We start from the raw sequence: 23,014 nt of genomic DNA on the forward strand, positions 1-23,014 counted from the left end.
CACAGCTTTAATTTTTTTTAAATACAGACTTGAGTTTCAAGTATTCTGAAGTATAAAATGCCGCCCCCCTCAGGGAAACAGAGACAGGTAGCAAGAGTTTCTTTGTACAGCCCTTGCTGTCCTGAAGCTCACTCTGCAAACAAGCCTGGCATAGAGATCCACCTTCCTACCTCAGCTTCCTTGTGTACTGCCCACCAAGAAGTACAAATTCTTAATTTGTGAAGAAGACTGCAATATCCTTCCCTTAAACTATACAACACCATTCTAGAACCAATCCCTTTAGAGTCTGAACTGGATTACAGTACAAGGCAGGCATAAAATATACATGATACTAATGTTTCAATTATACCTCCCTAAACATAGCAAATTAAAAGCTCCAGCAAGAGGAGGCCTACAAGACACTACAGTACCCTAAACCAAGTATTTCTTCAGGACAAAGTCTTACCCATGGATGAAACTACAGAGAACTTAGTTTTTGCTTTTTAGTTTTTATTTTTATGGAGAAAAACAAACAATCAACCTTACTGCTTATAGTAATAGTTATTTATACTAGGAAAAAGCCCAGTTCATCTTCCCAAGTCATACCTTGCTGGCATCATGGTCTTGAAGTCTTCTCCAGATGGGCAGTCTTTCAACTTTAAAACAACCGTTTCTCCACTTTTGTTTTTCTGCCGTTCTACAAAAATAGTAGTTAGTTATATGAGCTATAATGTAGGCCATTTTATTCGTGAAAGAAATGTAAATGGCTGTACACAGATGCTTCATGGTCTTTTTCTTCATGTATTAGTGCAGCACTGACACATTTTAGATTGTATGTGTGTGTCCAAGGAGGCTTGGATCTCCTGGAGCTGAAATTACAGGCAGCTGTGAACTATCCAAAGTGACCAAACTCGGGTCCTTTGAAGAGCTGCCGAACTATTTCTCCTGCCTCAAGACCTTATTATGGGATACATGGCATTAATCATCTAAAAGAAATTGCTCTTTAAAATTACTTATATTTGTTAATATTAGTCTTGCATTTATAGTTTTTAATTTTCAAAGTGTTTAACATACACTATATAATTTAATGTCCACAATTTTTAAGGGTTACCAAAAGTCCATATTAGGAAACACAGTTTAAATTATGTCAAAAATAAGGAAATTAGTTAGGACTACAGTTAGGATTATGAACCATTATTTTGTTTCTGCGTGCTTATTTTTTTGTCTTTTACAGACAGGGTCTTATTTTAGTTAAACTGGCCAGGGTTCTCTCTTTTTATAAACTGAAGAACAAGATAAATATTGATACTTCACAGGTGAAGAATTCAAGTTGTTTTAGCAATTTATCATCTTAGGGTTATGAGTAAGACAACAGTGAACAAAATAACATACTTGAAATTTCTTCAAAACCATCCCAGAACTCCTTAACGTTGGCATTTGAAATAATGCTGTCTTTGCAGTTCAGGAGATCAGCTTGGTGGTCTCCAAAATCCAGACTAATTGACTCTGCCTTCCACAAGCTCATGTTCATTTTCTTATGCACACCGGACACCACTGCAGGCTTATGAATAAACACAAATAGGTAACAGTTAAAAGACGCCTGGACACTTCAAAGCTTAAGTGTACATGCATTATTAAGTTGCAGGCCCTCTGGCAAATTTGTGAATATAAAGAAGGCTATTTACAAATAGTTCTGGACTTGGAAAGATGTTTAAATGTTGAGTGAGAACAATAATGAGAGAACACCATGGCAAGAATGGTGACACTTATCTATTTATTTGGCTCTTTTCTTGTTTTGACACAGGATGTTTGCAATGCAACACAAGCTGTTCTCAAGCTTCAGTTTTCTGAGTGCAGGAACTATCACATCTGCCATCACACCCAATAACATGGCATATTTGTATAGAAATTTTGATTGATAATTTTCAGAAAAGAAGTCTGAAGATTGCAATTATAAGTAGCAGAAATATTTTCGGAGACTAATATCTATAGGCAAACTTTTTATAGGTACTAATCTACTGTAAGTATGCAAGAAACACATTAACACTTAAAAGTCAAGATTGCAACACTGTATGCACTGAATTTCTAACATTTAAAACACATTTCTTTCACCTCTTCAAGAGTCCTGATAACTGAGCACAGGCATGATACCACAATTTAAGGCTAACGATTGACTATAAATGAATCTTGTCTTTTAGATCTCATGAATTCAGATTTTACAACATTGTTGAACTGAGAGACCAGTAACTAAAGATTTACTACTTCTAAAAATCAAATAAACTATAAAAATATATTTGTTTGACTGATAAATTATTCAGTTTTTATTCCAAATAATAAAATACAGTTCTATAATATAGAGAAATTATGAAACTATGACTTAAGAGTCTCTAAAAGATATTAACTAAGACACTTAAAATTAATCATAAAATAAAAGCCTCAATTTAGAATTTTTAACTACAGAATATTGTTTTAAAAAACTGCCCTGAGTCATGTCTCTTAGAACCTGGTCTATAAAATGAGTTTCAGGCCAGTTGAGGCTACATTGAGTTTGATTCCCAGCACTTAAGCAGTGGTTCACAAACATCTGCAACTCTAGTTCCAAGAGATCCAATGCCCTCTGCTGGCCTTCACAGGCAACAGCCATGCAAGTGGTGCATAGACACACATGCAAGAAAAACACCCACATATATAAAATGTAAAACAAAACAAATCCACGATGATATCTAGTTGAATGTCCCATTAATTGTTTTCTCTTTTTTTAATATGGTTTTTTTTTTAAAAAGATTTATTTTATTATGTATACAATGTTCCTTCGCATGTACACCTTCATGCCAGAAGAGGGCACCAAACCTCATTACAGATGATTATGAGCCATCATGTGCTTGCTGGGAATTGAACTCAGGACCTCAGGAAGAACAGCCAGTGTTCTTAACCTCTGAGCTATCTCTCCAGCTCCATTAATTGTTTTTTCAATCAGTTAATAATATGTTCTTAAAATAGGCCCAGATATTAATTACTGCTGGCAATTCATACACTAGTTTCTATACAAAAGCACTCTCATTAAGCCTTTTACGAATCTTTAGAAAGATAGCTAGCTGGTATAGTAAAATAAGTCCAAGTAGAATTCTAATGCTATTATCATCTGACTTCCCAATCAGACCTCATATCTCTGGTATGATTTTCCTGTAAATCTGCTGCACTGGCAATTAAATTGCCAGTTGTAGCTATCCCTTACAATGTATGTTAAAATTCCTTGATATTTAAGAGCCTTTCATTGTGATTTCTTTAAGCTGTGTATTTCTTTACCCCTCTCTTCTAGGTTCAGAACAAGCCAACCTAGTTACAGACTTCTGCAGTAACTAGTATATGTCAATTCCTTCCATACTAACTAGCAAAATCTCACTCAACTCATAAGTAATTCACAATCACCTGTTTGAATTAGCACCTTGGCTTAGCCATTCTCTTTTCACTTTCACAGCACATTTCATAAAGTCCTTAAAAATCTTTAACACATTCATAAAAATTCATGATTGTTTCCTATCAAAAAGTCCCAACATAAAATGAAGTGTTCAAAATTTCAGTTCAGCAATGGTAGCAGATTCAAAGAGACTCAAAGATACATGACACCAGTCTTGTGCATATGCAAAACCTAGATGGGGTACACTGGGGTTGTTTTGGGCTGAGTGACCATTTTCACCAAATGGGATAGGTGACTTAAAGGTGGAGAATTGCTGTCATAAAATGATTCTCCACTCATTTCACAAAGCCTACTTAGTTTTAGGTTTTGAGATGTTCATTTCAATAGTTGGGCTGGTAAGATGGTTTAGCTGGTATAAGCACTTATAGCCAAGCCTGATGCCCTGATCTCAATCCCTAGAAGCCCCCCCAGTGGTGGAAGAACTCCCTGAAATTGTCCACTAACATTCACATGCACACAGCACAGAAACATAAGCATAATATTTGAAGTTAAAAAAAATATAAGTGTAGTAATGTGTTCCAAGGAGGAGGAAACAAATTCAACAATATAATACCATTAGGCAGGTAATTAATTCTGTTCATGATTTTTCTATTAATCTACATATTTATATTGCTTAATATCTAAGTCATATTAAGCATTAGCCAGAACTCTGATTATCAGGAAAATCTATTTTATTTGGGCAGAAATAAAAGAAACTCTACTGAATATTAGATAAAATGAAGGCAAGGCATGGTGGTGCTTGCCTTTTATCCCAACACTTGGGGAGGCAGAAGCAGTTGGATTTCTGTAAGTTTAAGGTCAACCTTGTTTAAATAGTGACTTCCAGGACAGCCAAAGCTACATAGAAGAACCCGTCACAAAAATTCAAAACATCTGATGAATTAAGTCAGGGTGTGCAGTCAGTGGAAAAGTGCATGCTTTACATTGGGCAGACCCTGGGCTTATCACAGCCTATAGAAGGTTAAAAAAAATGAGTATTTTTAAAATGTTTAATAAACATTTAAAGGAAACACATCTATGTTTTCATCAGTTTAATACAATTGCTTTTCACATTACAAATTAGTAAAAGACAAAACATAAATCAGAACAAAGAATTAAATTTTGTTTAACTTAATTTTAAATCTATTACTAATGCATTTCTACTCATTAACTAAAACTAAAGCTGTCTGTTAAATAATCTACTTATTGTACAATTATATATATCTGGAAAAACCAGAAATCCAGAAAATAAAAATTCTGGTAATCTGAAGTAGGTTTCCTCTTTACTCCTGCTCAGGTGCATGGAAAGTGTTAATCACTGTAGCACACTTACCTGTCCTTGTTTCCAACACTCTTTGAAAAGTTTCCAGTTATTACTATTCTTATAATCCTTAAGCCATATAATATGCTGGTCACAGATCCAAGAATGTGGTATATCACTATATAATTTATTGCTTTCATTCATGGCAGATTTTCGGCTTTCTTTAGGTTCTTCATTAGGCTCTGATTTTACATTAATCTTGGCGGTTTTATTTGGTGGAATTTTGTTTTCAACAACTGAAGCAATGATGTCATCAAGAATGTTAGGCATAGTCCGTCCACTTTTGCCACTCTATTAAAAAAACGAACAATTTCTGAAAACATTGAGGACTCTAAGTTTGGCAATGCAAGAAGTTTCGGCTCTGAGGGAATTAGAAGTAATCATTCTGTTTTACAAATTAGTGTGAACTCAGGCAGAGGGAGTAAGGCTAAACCCTCCAAAGGGTTAAAACCTCCTGCTTTTAAAGAAAAGCAACTACAACATTTGATCTCTTTGGTAATTATTTTATTTTTCCTTTCACTTGATGAATAATTAAAACTTGCAAGTTTTACAGATATTTTCGTATAGGTCTGCTTTCCTCCACTACACATGTAACCTTCCAGTTGTCAAGAGTTATCTTAGAGCTCTCCTGCACTCCCAACATTCCACCCGAGAAAAGATGGAAGACTCCAGCTTTAAATTTTGAATTAGAATGAGACCAGACCTAGCTATTTACTTCATCTGCATCTTTTCTGTTAGAACACAACTAACCATCAAATCTCTATACAAATTTAAAGCCCAAATTTAAAACCAGAGGCTGGAGGGATAGCTAAATGAAATGGCACCTGCATAGCATGTGCGAAAAACCCCAAGTCTAACAAACAATAAGTAGTTGTTATACTCACTGAGGCTCCCATTGAATACACTGGAGCAAAGGCAATGCCAGCGTCTGTGGAGCCCACTCGAAGCTTGCCAGCTGTAGTAGTCAGCAAATCACGCAGGGTTGAACCCTGTTCGTTGTTCTGGGAAGCTGGAGGTGATGCACTGTCATTTGGAGAGTCAGAGGCATCTTGTTCTCCCTCTTCTTTAATTTCCTTTTCAAGAGCAAATTCGTTGTTTTCTGAAATATAGTTTAACAAAAATTGCGCAAATATTTAATAGTAAAGTATAGGAAAACCAGGTACCCTGCACTATAGAGTGAAGAGTGAAAACCTGCTGTGGCACCAGTTCATTCACCCGACCACAAAGCAGATGAGTTAAATCCCTCAGAAGACTAACTTTGGATGAAAAGGTCTTCCTCGGTATCTCAGATTTGTAGCTGAGTGTCTACCTGCTGCGGATGAAAACAGTCAAGCACGAGCAGAAAATACAATTAATTTAGAAACAGAGTGTTCTGTTGGTTTTGAAAACTTCATAAATGAGCACATAACTAATTTTGATATCATCAATCTTAGGGAGGGCTGGTTCTTATTAAAGAGGGCAAATACTTTCTTGATCCTAAGCTATAAAGCAAATTATTTACAGTTCATGCACAGTAAGCACACTGGTATACCTCAGCCTTTGAATACAAACTTCAACAGTTCGTTACCTTGTTTTTCCTCTCTGGCTTTTTGTTCAGCAAGATCAGCTAGCCAGTGCAGCGGTGACTGGGACTCTGGAGGGGTCAACCTGCTGTCTGTGCTTACACTTCCAGGGCTGCTATCGCCATTACTCTGAGATTTCTGGGGAGTGGTCTGCTGCTGAGACTCGGGCATGCACAGAGAACTTTTATTACTGTGGTTAAGAACATTCTGTAAAACCTATAAGGGTGAGACAGTTGAATTTTCAAACACTATTTCCCCAATTATTCAGAGTTAAAAGCAGTCATTAAAAGACATCTACACAATTAAAGAAACACAAACCTAGAGCAAAACTTTTTTGGCTTTCTTTTGAGATAGTCCCACAGCATATCCCAGGTTAGCCTAGAACTCATTTGTGCAGCTACAGCTAGCCTTGAATTCAAAGCAATTCTGCCATGGTGGGTCATTTAACTGAGTTTCAAACACCGAAAGCTGTGTCATTTAACTATAGACTGTATATGAATACTTTTGTACTTACTTGAGACACACCATTTATTGTAGGAAAATTTCCAACTTGTATGTTCTGTTTGTTAGTACAGTGACAATGGGATTTAATGCCATATTTTTCCCTAAGTACATGCATGGCATCAAGAAGATCTGTCAACACTGTAAAACAGAACAGCAGTTAGTAAAGAATACCACTGGCTGTTAAGAGCACACACTTTCCTTGGTATGCTCGAGGACCTGGAACAGCAGAGTACTTGTGATTTCTCACAAGTATCTATTATTCAGTAATACCCTTCCAAATAACACAAAACTACCACCACCCAAATTTGCATTAATTTCTTATAGTCTCATTATTAAGGTATTGGTATGCTCAAAACTTGTAGGAAGCTTCACTATATCCAAACTTTATCATTATTCAATTTCCCTCTTCCATTATTTCTGTGTGGTTTTCTATTCTGAGTCTAAGAAAGGACTTTTCCTGTCTTTATTAAATATAAGAGTTGCTATAATTTTGAAGACAGTTCAATTAGTTAAGCCATACTTTTCCAAAAAAATACTTGCTTTTGGGGTGGGTGGGTTGGGGGTTGACCCTAACACTTGTTGTGTGCATAACCAAGGTTGTCCTCAAACACATGGCAACCACAGCCTCTGAAATGCTGAGCTTACATGTACTCATCACTATGCCCAGTAGACATAGCTGGAGATCTAGACTTACCAGAACCAGGTATAATTTGAGTCGGCATTAAATGTTTATGATCGTGAGGCTGTCCTTTCACACACTTCATCCAAGCATACAACTCTTTATCTGTAAGATAAGATACCTTGTTTTCAAGGAAATTCTTTTTTAAGTATAAAAGTGGTTTTAGAGTTGCATAAAATTGCAGTGGCAGTCTTCTATTTTGCTTTGTTCTATTTTTAAATAACTCAGAAAAGATACTTAACCACCTGATGAATCTTGATAAAAGCACCGATTGACATAGGAAAGGGGTTGTGTGTAGTAACACTTTCTAAAATGACTATTCTTTGCTATTGTTAATGTAAAGGTCACTTCTAATTTCTGATTCCAAACTGTAGTTGCTCTTCTTTTGACTCTTAGTTATTTTCTATGCATAAGAGATTATTCTAGACTACTTATACTGTCTTAGACTACTTATACTGATACAGGTTTAAGGACACTGCTACCTTATTTTGCTACTGTTCAATAAACACTGATATGAGTCTTGGGATGAGCCCTTATCTAATATGTACAGGGCTATGGATGAAATAACTACCAACATGCAAGCAAAACAAACAAAGTTTTAAGACACAAAAAAGATTAACACTCTATAAAGCCAGTATTAATTGCTATTACTGATCTCAAAACAGGCTTCCTACATCGAGCTGCAATGTGAGGTATAGCATGGACATTACATATGCCTCAGAGAGCTTTATGAATTTACTGACACAGGCAACTACTTACAATGTGGATCTAAGAGCTTCAAAACAAAATGAAACAAAACAAATAAAAAAAAAACCCACAAAGCTCAAGCAATTCAGCATAAATCCTAGAACTGCTTCATTAAAATCCTAGATTAAATAACTGAGATTAATTTTTAGTAAATAGACTCCAGAAGCATTCCTTCACAAGGCCGAAAGGGAACCTGTAGCTTGTGTTTACATTAGTTACTTAAGTTGATTCGCATTATGTTAACAGTACATATTGAACCTACCCTCTCTGAGTTTTAAAAAAGCTTTTAATGGAAAAGTCAAACAATATACAAGGACATGCACTCAGGGCACAGGTTATATGCCTGAAAGACTAATAGGGTCTCTAACAAGCTTTATAGCTCCCAACTAGACAGTAAAATGGAAGCTAACAGCAATCTTATTTATTATAAACATTCCACCATGTTTAAAAGGGGGGGGGGAGAAACTGTTATGGAGTATACACTATAACAATATAAAATAAGCCTTTAATATCTGACAAAGGAGAAACAAAAGTCCCATGAACTGGACAAAAAGAACATGTGCCCTACCTCTAAGCTACACCACCAGACCCAAAGAAGCTATTTAAATGCCAAGGTGTAATTCTTAACATGGTTGTAAAATTTTATTCACTTTTACTCTCATAGCCCAGGAAAATACAGTTCAAAATTTTCAGAAATGCCTATATATACTTAGGTCTTATTGGTAGTAAACAACATATAAGAAAAAGGTTGAGGGGCTGGAGAGATGGCTCAGTGGTTAAGAGCATTGCCTGCTCTTCCAAAAGGTCCTGAGTTCAATTCCCAGCAACCACATGGTGGTTCACAACCATCTGTAAAGAGGTCTGGTGCCCTCTTCTGGCCCTCAGGCATACACACAGACAGAATACTGTATACATAATAAATAAATAAATAAATAAATAAATAAATAAATAAATAAATATTTTTTTAAAAAAAAAGAGAGAGAAAGGTTGAGAAAGTCAGGCAATTCCACCAACGGGAAAAGACACTGATGCTAAGCCATGGTTCTTCCTAACAACCAAGCCTAGAACACTGGAATGACACAGCATTTATCCCTTTGACAGTTTCTAATCCCTACACTTCATCCTAATTTTGCCTATAACTAACTAATGGATACCATGACTGAATAGCTACTTCCTAAACAGTCTTACAGAGCACCATTGTTCTCTTTTTGAAAAATATATAATGATAAACAGGGTCTACAAAAAGTTCCAGGACAGCCAAGGCTACACAAAGACTGTCTCCAAACATCAAAAACCAACCAACAACAACAAAAAGATTTGATAAAGGGCACTAAAGGCGGTATATTCTTGAAAAAGTTGTTTAAACATTAAAGACTGATAAGTGACTTAACAGGAATGACTTCTCAATTAGAAGATTTTTGAAAGATATCAGGAACTGTGAAATGGATTATGAAAGCAAAAAGACCTCGGCTAAATTTGAACTTATTGACTTAAGAAATTATGCCTCATAATGGCTCTTCCCAGAGGGTAAAAGATGAAGACAGGAAGCTTCATTCCAAATGCAGACACTACCAAAGCAAGGCAGTTCCTCTTCCTTACCCAAATGTTATGACTACCCACAATGCAACAAACCCACAACTAAGGAAGGACATGAGTAATAGAGTATCTCCACTTAATCCCATTAAGCTATGTGCCAACCTCTAGAACTCTTCCTTTCCTTGGCCTTGTAACAATCCAAGCAAGCCACGAACCCACACTTGCGGCAGACCCAGTGGACATTAAACAGTGTCGCTTCACACGCGTCACACATCTCCCGGACACCTCGCACTGCTCTTTTCCAGGCAATTTTGGCTGAAATATGGAGAAAGCAGCAATTTAAGGCAAGCATGTTGTCTGGTGCACTTTTGTATAAAATACAACAAAAATAAAGATGTGACAATACATCAATAATGTCTATGGCTATCTTCATGTAAAAACAGAGTAGATCCTTGTTTCTATTCTAGGACAGCCACAAACCAACTGTCCTCCTGCTTCCACTTAATGAGTATGAGGAGTATACTCAAAAGCAGGTATCCTGAAATGAGCACAATTCTTTACAAGACCCAGAAAGAATCCTAAGTAAATATTTAAATGGCTGGCTTATACCCGAAACAGGGTCACTACCACGTGTGTAGTACTGCATGGCTGGTGGGCTCTTTGACCTTAACATCGGATAGTAAGCACTCATAGCCCTCTTTTCAGTCATGACACAAAAATACAATGTTTCTAATTATTGCCAGATGTACTTTTGCAAACAATCCACTGATTTTAGGGGAAAAAAGATAAGAGGGAAAAGTGTACACTGAGAGCATATGCCACACTAGAGCTCACTAATGCCAAGTGCTTTACGTTCAAGTGAACAGAATCCATGGAATTAATGTGTAAACAAGTAGTTTAACTTTTCTTTTTACAGGTCTGATATTTAAAGACATCTGCAAACAGTTATAGTTAAACAAGAAGTGGAGATTCAAATATAAAAAACTGATCATGTATACACAAAAATGATACTGTACAACTTTTCATGTAAATGTAAAAACATTGTCATACTAGTTCATGTTGTAGCAGTTATAAAAACATTGTGATTTCATGAATAATCGGTTCAATTTCAAAAGGGAATTATCTGTAATTCAAGTATGTAAGAGGTGGCATTATCACAGCCCAAATAAATACCAATAAAATTAGGTAAGATGGGACTTATAGATTAAGCACAATACAGAGAGAATTCTTTAAAGGAAATCTGTAGAGTGTATGTTATATTAACTTCCTTACCATCCTTTTTCACCCAGGACAAAGCTGTTTTCTCAGATGTTACTAACTGACAGAACTTATCACCTATTATATCCAAGATATATTTAGAGGTTTCAACATCTATTTCATCATCTTCATAATTTTCAGGTGTCCACAAACTCATGGCTTCATCATCATATTGGTCAGGAGAAGAGAAACCATCTATCCTGACCACTCCATTTTTACTAAATGACAATCTGAAACAATAAAACATAAAACCATTAGATACTAAGATTAGAACTAACTTTTATGTTTCTACATTATAAATGTTATAATTTAAAACCATGAAATAGAATGGCTTCTCACAAGTACGTAAGTTATTAATCAATTACAAGCCTCGGGCACTATTTAGAGGCATGGTAAGCAGAACTGACTTTACATTATTTCAAGAGATGAAAGTTAGGGAATCTAAAGCTCACTGGTATAGCAATTACCCAGCAGGCACAATGGCCTGATTTCCAATTTTCAATAGGGCAACACCAACCATTTATTATTAGGTAACTACAGTCAGCTGTTAATTATTGGGAACACTGTCCAAACAGTATATGAGTAAGAGAGTCAATATGTCTGCCCAATGTTATCAAAGCAGTATTGTTATTTTTTGCTTTCTCTTTCGCACCCACGCAATGATACACATTGCAACCCAGCCTGGCTTTGAAGCAGAACCAATTTTCCTGTGAAAGCTTCCTGAGTTCTGGAATTATAAGCATATACCACCATGCCTGCCTGATGTGTGATTTTTTTCAACTATCCTTTTTTAGTCTAAAATTGAGAAAGTTAAAAATGTCTGTAATCATCTTGGAATTTTTAGTTTATCATCATATACAGCTTTTTACTTTAGTGAGATGTTTAGTTTTTGAGATAAGCCTTAAACTTCTAAACCCTTATTCCTTTTCTCTGATAAGCATCACTGATTTTAGGTTATTTGAATTATCGTCAACCAGCTTTGTCTTTATCAGAACATTTCTTTTTGTCAAATCCAAGGCTTTCTCATCTTCCTCAAAACTACTCCCTCGACACCACTGCAATTTCTTCCACACTTGTTTGAGCACCACTTCCTGTAACTGTAACATCTTCCTAGTCTGCCTTGCCTTTAGGGACTGCTGGCCACAGACTCCGAACTAAAGTGGAAAAAAAAAAAAAGAACGCATGGTTTTTGTTTTGTTTTGAGATAAGGTCTCTCTACATAGCCCAGGTTGAAATGAAACCCACAGAGATCAGACTGCTTCTGGTACATCTGTGGAACTACAGTAAGAACTATGTGCAACTAACTACCTTATCTCTTTAACGTTCGTTAAGTATGCACACATTTTTCAAATCAAACAGCTTTGCTGTAATCCTTGACAGGTTTAAACTTCACAGAGGCACCGAGGACCAAAGACGATATTCAAGAACAAGAACAACAGATTTTAGAATGGGAGTTTTCACTGGTGGAATTACCTAAATCTCTGTTTTGTTTTTTTTTTAAGATTTATTTATTTATTATGTATATATTCTACCTGCTTGTGTACCTGCACCCCTGAAGAGGGCACCAGATCTCATTATAGATGGTTGTGAGCCACCATGTGGTTGCTGGGAATTGAACTCAGGACCTCTGGAAGAAGAGTCAGTGCTCTTAACCACTGAGCCATCTCTCCAGCCCTAGATCTCTGTTTTTTAATCAAGTTTATGAATGAGGTTTTACATTTAAAGTACTTAGCAATATTTATATTAAACTAATAAATTAATCTATAATTATTTTTATATTCTACTAGCAAACTTGTGAACTATGACAGTATACATTAGCTATAATATGTTTTGTTTTGGTCTTTGTTTTTAGAGCCAGGCTTTCCCTGTGTAGCTTTGGAGCCTGTCCTGGAACTCACTCTGTAGCCCAGGCTGGCCTCGAACTCAGAGATCTGCCTGCCTCTGCCTCCCAAGTGCTGGGATTAAAGGCATGTGCCACCACCTCCAGGCACATTAGCTATAATATGTAAGTGTATATTTAACAAAAGTTATGAGCACTCCTATGTAAGAAGACAATGACATGTTTTCATAGCCAAGACAGTTTTTATCTGCATTTACAGAGAACAATGTTTACTTAAAGTAGTATGTTAAACAATTTTGGCAAAAGCAAATACCTTTTAAAGAAAATTTTAAAGTCAAGAACTGGATATTTTCTTGCCATTTCTGACTAAGGAAGAATTAATCTTCCAGAAGGACGATGCAGGCACACAGTGGCTGAGCAATAATGTGACGAGGCTACAGTCAGCAGCATGACTAGCACTGTTCACACTAGGTCACAACTAAGACCCACTCCCAGATCCAGAAGGGGCTCTTAAAATCCCAGCACAATTTCCAATACCCTTACCCTGCCACTTCCTGTATTTTGACTTACCTTCTAAAGTAGTAAAATCTACAAAATACTGGTGAGTGAGTTGATTCTTCTCCTTTTTTACTACGAATAAGTCTACATTCTCGGCACTTTTGTAAATTGGGCCCTATCTCACAGCAAGAGTCATCTTGCAAAAAGGATTCTCCAGTTTGCTTCAGCTTTTTGACTTTTCGCCAGTCTTTCAGCACTGAACGAGGAATACCAGCTGTAACATTAGAAGGAAATTATTAGCAGGATTATGCTTTACAAAAAGGAATACTCTTTGGGATTAAATCCTAGTTGATTACACTCAATTTCAGTTACCTGATGGACAACTGCTCAAGTCTACAACATCCTTTGTTTACCTGCTCACCCATTCTAACCAGACAGGAAAGGAAGGCAGCATACCCTCTGGTGATAGGAAATCTTTAAGCATTTCATATTCAGATAAATATAATACCAAATACAAGAATCATCCACACTAATACACACTTAGCTTAAAAGAAGCTTGTCAGCATGTGTGGAGGTCATGCCTCTAGCTCTAGCACTTGGGAAGCCAGGGCAGGATGAGCACATATGCAAGGCCAGCCTGAGATATCTAGTGAGTGTCTCAAAAAAACACTACCATCACCAAAACACAGTCACCATCTTTAGCTTGTAACAAGAAAATTGTATTTGACATCAATATATCGATGAGAACAGTATCTTTCGGGGAAAAAAAGGTTTGAAGAAAGACGAGGTCCATAATATGAACTGGAAATAATTAAAAAATAAAATGAATACACAAAGCAATCAAACTGGTCCCCATTACGAGTATTCTAAAGCGCAGGCGTGAAGGCAATCTTTGCAAACACAGTGAGATCCCTTCTCAAGTGTAAAAAGGAAAAACAAGCCGGGCGGTGGTGACGCACACCTTTAATCCCAGCACTCGGGAGACAGAGGCAGGTGGATCTCTGTGAGTTAGAGGCCAGCCTGGTCTAGGAGAGCTAGTTCCAGGACTGGCTCCAAAGCTACAGAAAACCTGTCTCAAAAAAACTAAAACAATAACAACAACAAAAAAAAAAAAAAAGGAAAAACAAAACAACTTCTCAAGTTGAGTACAGTCTAATATTTGTAGGTAAAAGATTTATTTACCACATTCAGCACCACTGTTCCTGTTTATTAACAGGAATTAGTAAGTAAAGGAGCATTAGCTACAACAATCAGTCATCTGTATACCAGGAGCAAGCTGCAGTCCAGAAGAATCCATAAAGTACGTACAAAACTATAATTCTACCCATAAAAATCTAAAAGATAGCCATTTAAGAGCAAGTTTTGTTGCCAACAAAACTACTCTTTTGAAACCAGAAATGTCTTCTAGAAAACTCCTGTCTAGAAGTCCTACTGATATCTATTTATTGATAGTGTAAACAATGTAATTATACACACATACACAATCACTCTCGCATAGGTACAATGTTTAAAGCTGGATTAAAGTACTAAGGTCTTTTTAAGATTGCTGCTTATTTCTCATTTCCCTCTTTTTAGTCTTTATCTTAGGGCCAGAAGTCATTAGCCCAGTACACAATACGCTCATGTATATAGCACATGATAGTTACTGACATGGTATAAAGACGTTTCCAGGGCTACAGAGATGGCTCTCCAGTCAAGAGCATTGGCAGTTCTTCCCAGAAGACTGGGAAGGTTGAATTCCCAGCACCCACATGGAATTTCACAAACTTCAATTCTACTTCCATGGGATCCAGTGCTATTTTCTGGGCTCCACAGGAACCAGACACACATGCAGTGCACAAATATTCAGGCAGGAAAACACGCATACACATAAAATAAAACTAAATCCTTTAGCCGGGCGGTGGTGGCGCACGCCTTTAATCCCAGCACTCGGGAGGCAGAAGCAGGTGGATCTCTGGGAGTTCGAGGCCAGCCTGGTCTACAAGAGCTAGTTCCAGGACAGGCACCAAAGCTACAGAGAAACCCTGTCTTGAAAAACCAAAATAAATAAATAAATAAATAAATAAGTAAGTAAGTAAATAAATAAATAAATCCTTTCCCCCCTAACGGTATTTCTTCTTCAATGGATTAAGAGAGATCTTATGGACTTTATTAAAGGTGTCAGAATTCAACCATTTGCTTACTTTTAAGTTGATTACACTAGAGTAAACTGAATGTAATCTATGTTTCTATTCTTTGTACTAGAAATTAACATTAATTAATATACTTTAACTCTAGATGATGGAACAGTTTAGAATGTGAAACCCTGTTAACATTCATTGTAAAAATTTAAACAGTACCATGATTTTTTAAAAAGACACTTGAAAGCAGTTCTTAATTATGTGATACTAAAACAGGCACCTTTTAATTTAAAAAAAAATGAATAAAGTATAAAGGCTTTTGTTACTATAATTCTTCTATGCTAAGCCAAACAAGACAATACTGAACTTCTTTTTGGAACTTAACAGTAGCATTTGCTTAAAATACGGCATCATCCTTTAACTCTAAATGTCCTGATAATCTGTCTAACAGTCAGAACCTTGAAGACCTAGGTTTTTATTAAATTCAGACACCTGCCTACTGAAGAAAACTGGGGAAGAAGAAAATGAGAGATAAATAAATACATGCTAACCATTGAGTTCTTAAATACCAACACTATAAATGTATTTTTGGATACAGAAATTAATTCAGATTGTAGGTGAGTCACATTTAGATACATCAATAAGTATATTGTAAATATACTCAAATTTATTGACAGTTTTAGCACATAAAGTAAATATTATTTGGGAAAGGCAATTTTCAATTAAAATGAAAGGCAGATGTATGCCAAAACACTAAAGTAAAGTAAAGTAAAACTTCTATAGCTGCCTATAGAAGGTACTAAGATTTATTTGTATGGGTATTTAAAATATATTATTAGTTATAAAACTTAAAATTGTAATCAAGTTAATTATAATTAGTTATAACTATAAGTATAATGTATGATATTATACCAATCATGTGAAATTCTCTAACATGTAAGTCTAACTCGTTCTTTAAGCTGATCATGACTAAAAATAATTCCATTAAACGATGAGGAGAAAAAAAGCCAAATTTCATCAAAGAAGTATATATCCAGATTTTAAAATTCTGGCTTGTGAAAATATCCTATGCTAAGCAATTTTTCTGGATGGGTCAGATGCAAACTAGCCCTACCTTTAATTAATAAACTGTTAATAGAATCAACGTAACTTTCAAACAAATGGGATTTAAAGTACCTGGTCTGAAACTAAATATTTGTCAGCAAATTAGGAGACTTACTAAGCATTATAACCTGGGGTACTGAACACTCATTCTGGCCACTATCTGAGAGCATCACTTGGAAGCATATATACTTAGTATTGATATAAAAAGAATAAACAAAACATTAAAAAATAATTTTATTTTTTTTAATTTATTTATTATGTGTACAATATTCTGTCTGCGTGTATGCCTGCAGGCCAGAAGAGGGCACCAGACCTCATTACAGATGGTTGCGAGCCACCATGTGGTTGCCGGGAATTGAACTCACGACCGTTGGAAGAGCAGGCAACGCTCTTAACCACTGAGCCATCTCTCCAGCCCTCTAAAAAATAATTTTATGAATTTAACTTCAAAAGCATTTTCCAATTGTTTCAAGCTATTTTCTTGAAGCTTAAAAAAATCTAAATGCCCAACTCAAAAGAAATACACGGATTAAAACAACTGCTGGCCACTAAGCTTCCTGTGAACTAGTCTTAGGGAATAAGGAGAAACAGGAGAAAGAAAAAGAAACATTATAATCTGATATTCAAATCAATGCAGGTGTCCTTTGTTGCCAGTCCCTCTCTGCCTTCTGACTGTAGGATCTAGCTGAGCTTGTTCTTTTCTATGATTCTATCCTTATGTTTCTCTCTACTTCACTTTGCCTTTGGTTCCACACAGTCATGTGAGAAAACTTCACTCTGAATTCAGACACAAATGGGGGAGGGGGGCTTCAAGCACCCAAGCAATTATGGGAGTACTGCTTGCGGATCCACACTGTCACAAATGCTTTGTATATGGGATTGATTACACAGACAGAGTGAAACTGTTAAGTGCTTTCTGCATTATGAAACAAATCTACAAATAAATAAGCAAAATGAGGAAAATTACTTCAAAAGACATAAAGAAACATTTTATAATGACTATTGCCGGTAATCATTCTTTACTTTGTCCAGCTGCAGCCACAAAGGAAACCAAAATTCTGGCAAATTCACTGTAAATTATTATTATTATTACATGTTATTGCAAATATTATTTATTGTGGAAGTGCTTATTGGAATAATCACAAGTTTCTATTTTTAACTTCACCCACTGTTACCAATGGGAATTTCCACATTCACACTACTACTAAGTACTGTGTGCACAGGCTAAGTATGAATTATTTTCTAACTAAATTATGCCACAGCTAAGCAGTTTATTATCAGGAGTACATTTTTGTAGTGTAATAATCAAAGATATAGTTTGACATGTCTGAGAAAAATCAAACATTATGAACAATTCCTAAATTACACATTGGATTGCATGCATCACCTATGACAACTGCCAGGAAAAACATCTCCTAAAAATGAATGGAGATCTGAGTCTTCTCTCTTTCCTTTTGCAGGACACATAGGAAACGCAGAAATGAAGTTTAAAAACAAGACCTAGGAGCCGCATCATTACTGCAAGGACACGCAGTTAAAGCCCATTCTAACTGTGATAAACAAACAATTACTCACCATTACTGCTCTGCAACTTCAGCTTACTTTTCTCCTTGGCACTCCTGCTGAGAACGCCATTCGGTTTCAAGTCTTCTTCAACCTCGCCTTTCCTTCTCTGCAGATCGTTCTGCTTCTTTTTATAAGTTGGCTTAGGCTGCCGTTTAGTCCTTTGCTCTGACTTGCTCTCACTCTCATCTGAGTCTCCACTTTCAGAGCCAGATTCGTAAGTTCTTTTGGTTTTTCTCCTGCTGGCTTTGTCATCTCTTCCATACTTATCTCCTGTGACTCTGCTATCTACACTATTTTGTATATCATTAGATGTAGAAGCTATTAAATTGACAGAACATGGCTTAATAATTTCTGATACAGAATTCCCTGAACTTTCCATTTTGTTAGTATTTTTATCTTCTTCTGAATGTCTGGTGAGCCAGGCCTTCTTCAGTTTAGTGTGGTAGTTGGGCTGACTGGTCTGGGCTGCTGGCCCATTTCCTACAGAGATTGCTTTGTTACTTGCACCACAAATCATGGTGCTATCCAGGGGAAAAGAGGCTGCTGCTGTCTGATTTCTCACAGTATTAAGTTCAGCCTCACTGACATTACTATTTTTATACTGAGCTGCAGCCAATGCTGCCTTGTGCTTTTTTAAATGAATAAAATCAGTTGTGCCTGAGAAGCCAGAGCTAGGCTGACCACCACTACCACTCCCTGCCCTACTACAGGCCACAGTGACTGGCCCCGGGGTGCTGACTTTGCATTCCTTTGTTTGGGCCAGTGCTTGAGTAACACTTTTTGAAGGAGTACATTCTAAGGATGTAGAGGCCAAAACGGTATTTGATAAAGAATAAACTGTTTCTGAACCACCCAAGCTGGAAACACTGGTGGTAGTGGCAGCAGATGTGAATACGTCTGTTTTGGTATTACAGACCACATTTACAGCAGACATGACTGAAATAGGAACACTGCCCTGGGAGACAGCCTCAACATTTTTTTCAGATTTCACATGAGCATTTTCTAAATTCACATTTGGCAGAATGACTCTTCCAGTCTCTCCGGATTCTGGTTTGAGGTAATCTGTTTTACTTGCCCCAGATGAAGATCTTTCACAAACTCTATCTTTAGAAGCTAATGGTATTGATGGAACACTATCAACTTTTGTACTAGATGGTGGACGGACAATGACAGATGCCACGGCAGCCTGTGACTTTCCATTGCTTTTTTCCACAGGCCACTCAGCCTTCTCCTTGCTGAGGTTGTTGTTAGACTTCCACATTTCTGTTAAATTCTGATCAGAAGAACTCTTAAAATTTGCTTGGGAGTCTTTTGGCTCAGGAATTAGAGTTGGAGGCTTCTGGGATTCTTGAACTTTGGTGCCAGCGTTTACCGGCATCACTGGGGTCAGAGTTGGAGGGGAAAGGCTACTGTAGCTACTTTCCTTTCTTTCCAAACTGTGATGGATTGGTGGGTGGAACACTGGTGCCCTATGCAAAGCAGGCATACTGCGAAGTGCATTTGTAGAAGAGACAGTCAAATGGGTGGGACTTCTACAATCACTTCTGAATGTTGTTACTGAGTGAGATGCAATCTGATGGGGAAGATGGTCTGGTATCTTGCTTACTAAAGTTTCACTTTCTGGTTGGTGTTTAATCAAAGGTGGAGGCTTTGAAAGAGATGGTATAAATGAAAGAGATTGCGGATTGGCTGCTGCAGAAAGGTTATTCTGTTTTTCAGTGTAAATATTTGAAACTTCTTTGGACGGGTAGGACCTTGGTGGCTCATTGACCACACTATTAGATAATGTAGTGAAATAGTTACTTTGGGGCAAACTCTGAGGCACTGAGTGCTTCATCTTATAAAGCTCTGATACCGAGCGTTCCACATCTTTATCTTGTTTGATGGCATGGCTTTTAGGACTAGAAGATGATGATGCTACCCTGGAGTAATTCTCTCTTTCAACCTCAGGCCCCTTGATTTTGGTTGTAAAAGGGGCAACATCAATACTCTCTTGAAGAATCCGACGATGTTCCTCCTTGTATTTGTTCAGTCTCTCTCCAGTCTCCTGAGGTGGCCTCGGACCCACAAAATGCCTATGCAAGTGACAATCCTTTCCTCCCTGTGACCTATTAAGATCCAGGTCACTTTTCACTGATGTGGATGCATTACACCGTAATGGTTCCATGAAAGCTTTCCTCTCCAATTCTCTACAAAGAAAATACAGAAAAGATTTCTATAATCACTTTTTCATACAAAACACAAGAAAGTTTTTAATCAAATGTTATTCTATTATGAAAACAGCTTTGTTCATTCTTTAAAATTGGAAGGTAGACCAGTATGAAAAGAACACAGCCCCATATAGTAGACTACCTGGAAGGCTGAGGCAGGAGGATTGCATGAGTTTGATGGTAAACTGATTCAACAAGCCAAAACAAAATGAAAATTATCTCTTCAAAGTCTAGTTTTGATACCAATTTTAGAAACTATCTAAATAAGTGAACTAAGAAAACTCATGATAGTCAAAACCATTTTGTTAAGTTTTAAACATTGGTGAACTTACTCTTTGTGGTGATCTACTAAGGTTTTTGCCACTGGTGAACTGGAATGCACTGTCATTTTATGAGGTCGATGAGGCTCTGCACTAGAAGGTCTGACAGGAATGTGACTAAGTAATCCAATACCATCTGTTGAGGTCACAGGAGTAGGTTGATGTAACCAAGGACTGGGAGAATTCTATTAAAAAACAAAAACAAAAGGCCTAGATTTTAGTTATTAAAAAAAAAAAGCTAAATTCTTGTGCTGAGTATGGTATCATGCACTTAATTCCAGTACTCAGTTTCATAGAACTTCTGACCGCTGCATTTTTATGTGAAGCCTGACATTTTTGAAAAGGAATCTGGTGAGAAATACTCAATTCTTTAGCCAACATTAAGCATACAAACTTTTCATATTCTGTTGAAAACCAAATAGCATTAAACTAGTAACATCTAGAAATATTTCTTCACGAAAAGCAGATATTAAAACTACCATCAGTTGACTGTAAATGATGTTCACAGACCTAATTTTGACTTCCTATAATCCCAACAACAGAATTTGCTGTTCACAGAAAAACCAGAATGTTAGCCCTAAAACATTATTCTACTAGAAGTAGAAATTATAATCAAGTTTGTCTGTCAATTTTTCCAAAGAATAAAAACTCCGTAAGAGTTTCTGCACAACTCCCAGATCATTACATTTAAGGTCTAAATGTGTTCCACTGTATTCTATAAGCTTGATACTGTTAGTCCACTATAGTTGAAGGTGTGGAAGCATAACATAGTCTTCCACGACAGTATGTTGCCTTCTGGTAAGTTGGTGTTTATACGGTGACAGCAACATACACGTTATATCCCATACATCTGATTACATGTTTAAAAGCTGTTTTCTATACTGTGACTCAATATAACTCTGTAAATCTGTCATCAGGGTGAGTCATATACCAGGAAAATTCAAACCATAGTTATTTTGACTAAAAGGAATCAATCTTTTAACTCACAACAATAACATAAGGGTAGCATGTATCATGAAGATAGCTTAATGGTAAGCTATAGCTCTAAATCTCACAGGAGAATAATGGACAAAATGATGCACAGACAGAACACTAAATATAAAATGACAGAGAAGGCCGTAATTATACAAGACTCAGAAGTCTGGAGTCACAGTATTGTGACAGTGATGGGAGCTTCCACCTTATGAAGTAAAGTTATCTCCTGACCTAGCGGCTTTGGCTTGCACTGTCTCATCACCTAATCACAGACATGTTAAGAGATCTTTCTTTTGCTTAAAATGTTATTTTAGTTTACTATTTTGCATTATATTTTTACATAAATAAATAAAAACCTGACTAGCATTACATAATTTTATGGTTTTATGAACAGTTTGTAAAGTCCTTAGATCTGTTTTACAGAGTTTGGAATTTATGGAAGAAGAGTCAAACCCATCTGCTGCCTCTTGGATTCTGTGTTCTTCTAGCCTATTTGTGCAGTTCTAACTCTATTTATGACACACAAACAAGAGTGAAGTGTGAGTGCAATGGGCACATGGATCACCAGGCTTGCTTTAAATTCTGAAGTGAAAAATGTGGTTAGCAATCTTCCTTGAATTAGATTATGTAATTTCTACATTTTAATAGGACTTAATAGAATACATGATCAATAATACATGATCAAAGACGCAAATAGATTCAGAACCCCATCATCTCAGAAGCAAAAACAAGACATCCATACTTGTGATTATGGAAACACAACTCTAGAATCAAAATCTTACCAATACTAAATGTGCCAGTGTTGTTTTGGTGACCTCATTACTGCCACCTAAAATTACAACAGCTTTTCTAACCAACTTCTGACACCATGACGACAACCCATGTCTACTGTCATTTCCAATGCGATGCTAAATATACATAATACTAATCCTGAAATAAATGAGAAGTCAAGCAGCACCAAATATGACTCCCAACATATTTTGGATCTTGCTCAGAACATGGCATGGAAAGTGTTAAGTACATCCCATCTTCATGGCAGCACTATTCTCAAAAGCTAAGTAGTGAAAATACCTCAAATGTCCACTAACAATGAATGGATAAAATGTGGCAGGCTTAGTGGTAAAGCTCTTGACTAGCATGGATAAGGTCCCAGCATGAATGAATGGTTTGTCTACCTATGTTCACATGAAATAAAATAGAATGGTGCCTTTAAAAAGGCCACCTAATAGTTGTGCAGTGGAGGCACACACCTTTAGTCGCAGCACTTGGAGAGGCAGAGGGAGTGGATCTCTGTGAGTTCCAGGAGAGCCAGGACTGTTAAAGAAACCCTGTCTTAAAA

At 36.6% G+C, this 23,014-nt stretch overlaps 1 protein-coding gene across 7 annotated transcripts in view; it reads right to left on the reverse strand.

Moving 5' to 3' along the window:
• Jmjd1c (jumonji domain containing 1C) overlaps positions 1–23,014 on the reverse strand; it is a 173,413-nt gene that overhangs the window by 14,451 nt on the left and 135,948 nt on the right. For all 7 annotated transcript variants that reach the window (XM_075980072.1, XM_075980074.1, XM_075980071.1 and 4 more), the window contains 12 exons: positions 20,713–20,885; positions 18,180–20,359; positions 13,453–13,654; positions 11,058–11,272; positions 9,948–10,100; positions 7,518–7,607; positions 6,834–6,961; positions 6,325–6,535; positions 5,642–5,856; positions 4,770–5,048; positions 1,372–1,540; positions 586–676 (listed from right to left, as the gene is read on the reverse strand). In XM_075980072.1, the coding sequence (XP_075836187.1) occupies positions 586–676; positions 1,372–1,540; positions 4,770–5,048; positions 5,642–5,856; positions 6,325–6,535; positions 6,834–6,961; positions 7,518–7,607; positions 9,948–10,100; positions 11,058–11,272; positions 13,453–13,654; positions 18,180–20,359; positions 20,713–20,885 (4,106 nt within the window). The remainder of the gene's footprint in view (positions 1–585; positions 677–1,371; positions 1,541–4,769; positions 5,049–5,641; positions 5,857–6,324; positions 6,536–6,833; positions 6,962–7,517; positions 7,608–9,947; positions 10,101–11,057; positions 11,273–13,452; positions 13,655–18,179; positions 20,360–20,712; positions 20,886–23,014) is intronic.

Source organism: Microtus pennsylvanicus, chromosome 7, assembly GCF_037038515.1.
Source record: "Microtus pennsylvanicus isolate mMicPen1 chromosome 7, mMicPen1.hap1, whole genome shotgun sequence".
Lineage (NCBI taxonomy): Eukaryota > Metazoa > Chordata > Mammalia > Rodentia > Cricetidae > Microtus > Microtus pennsylvanicus.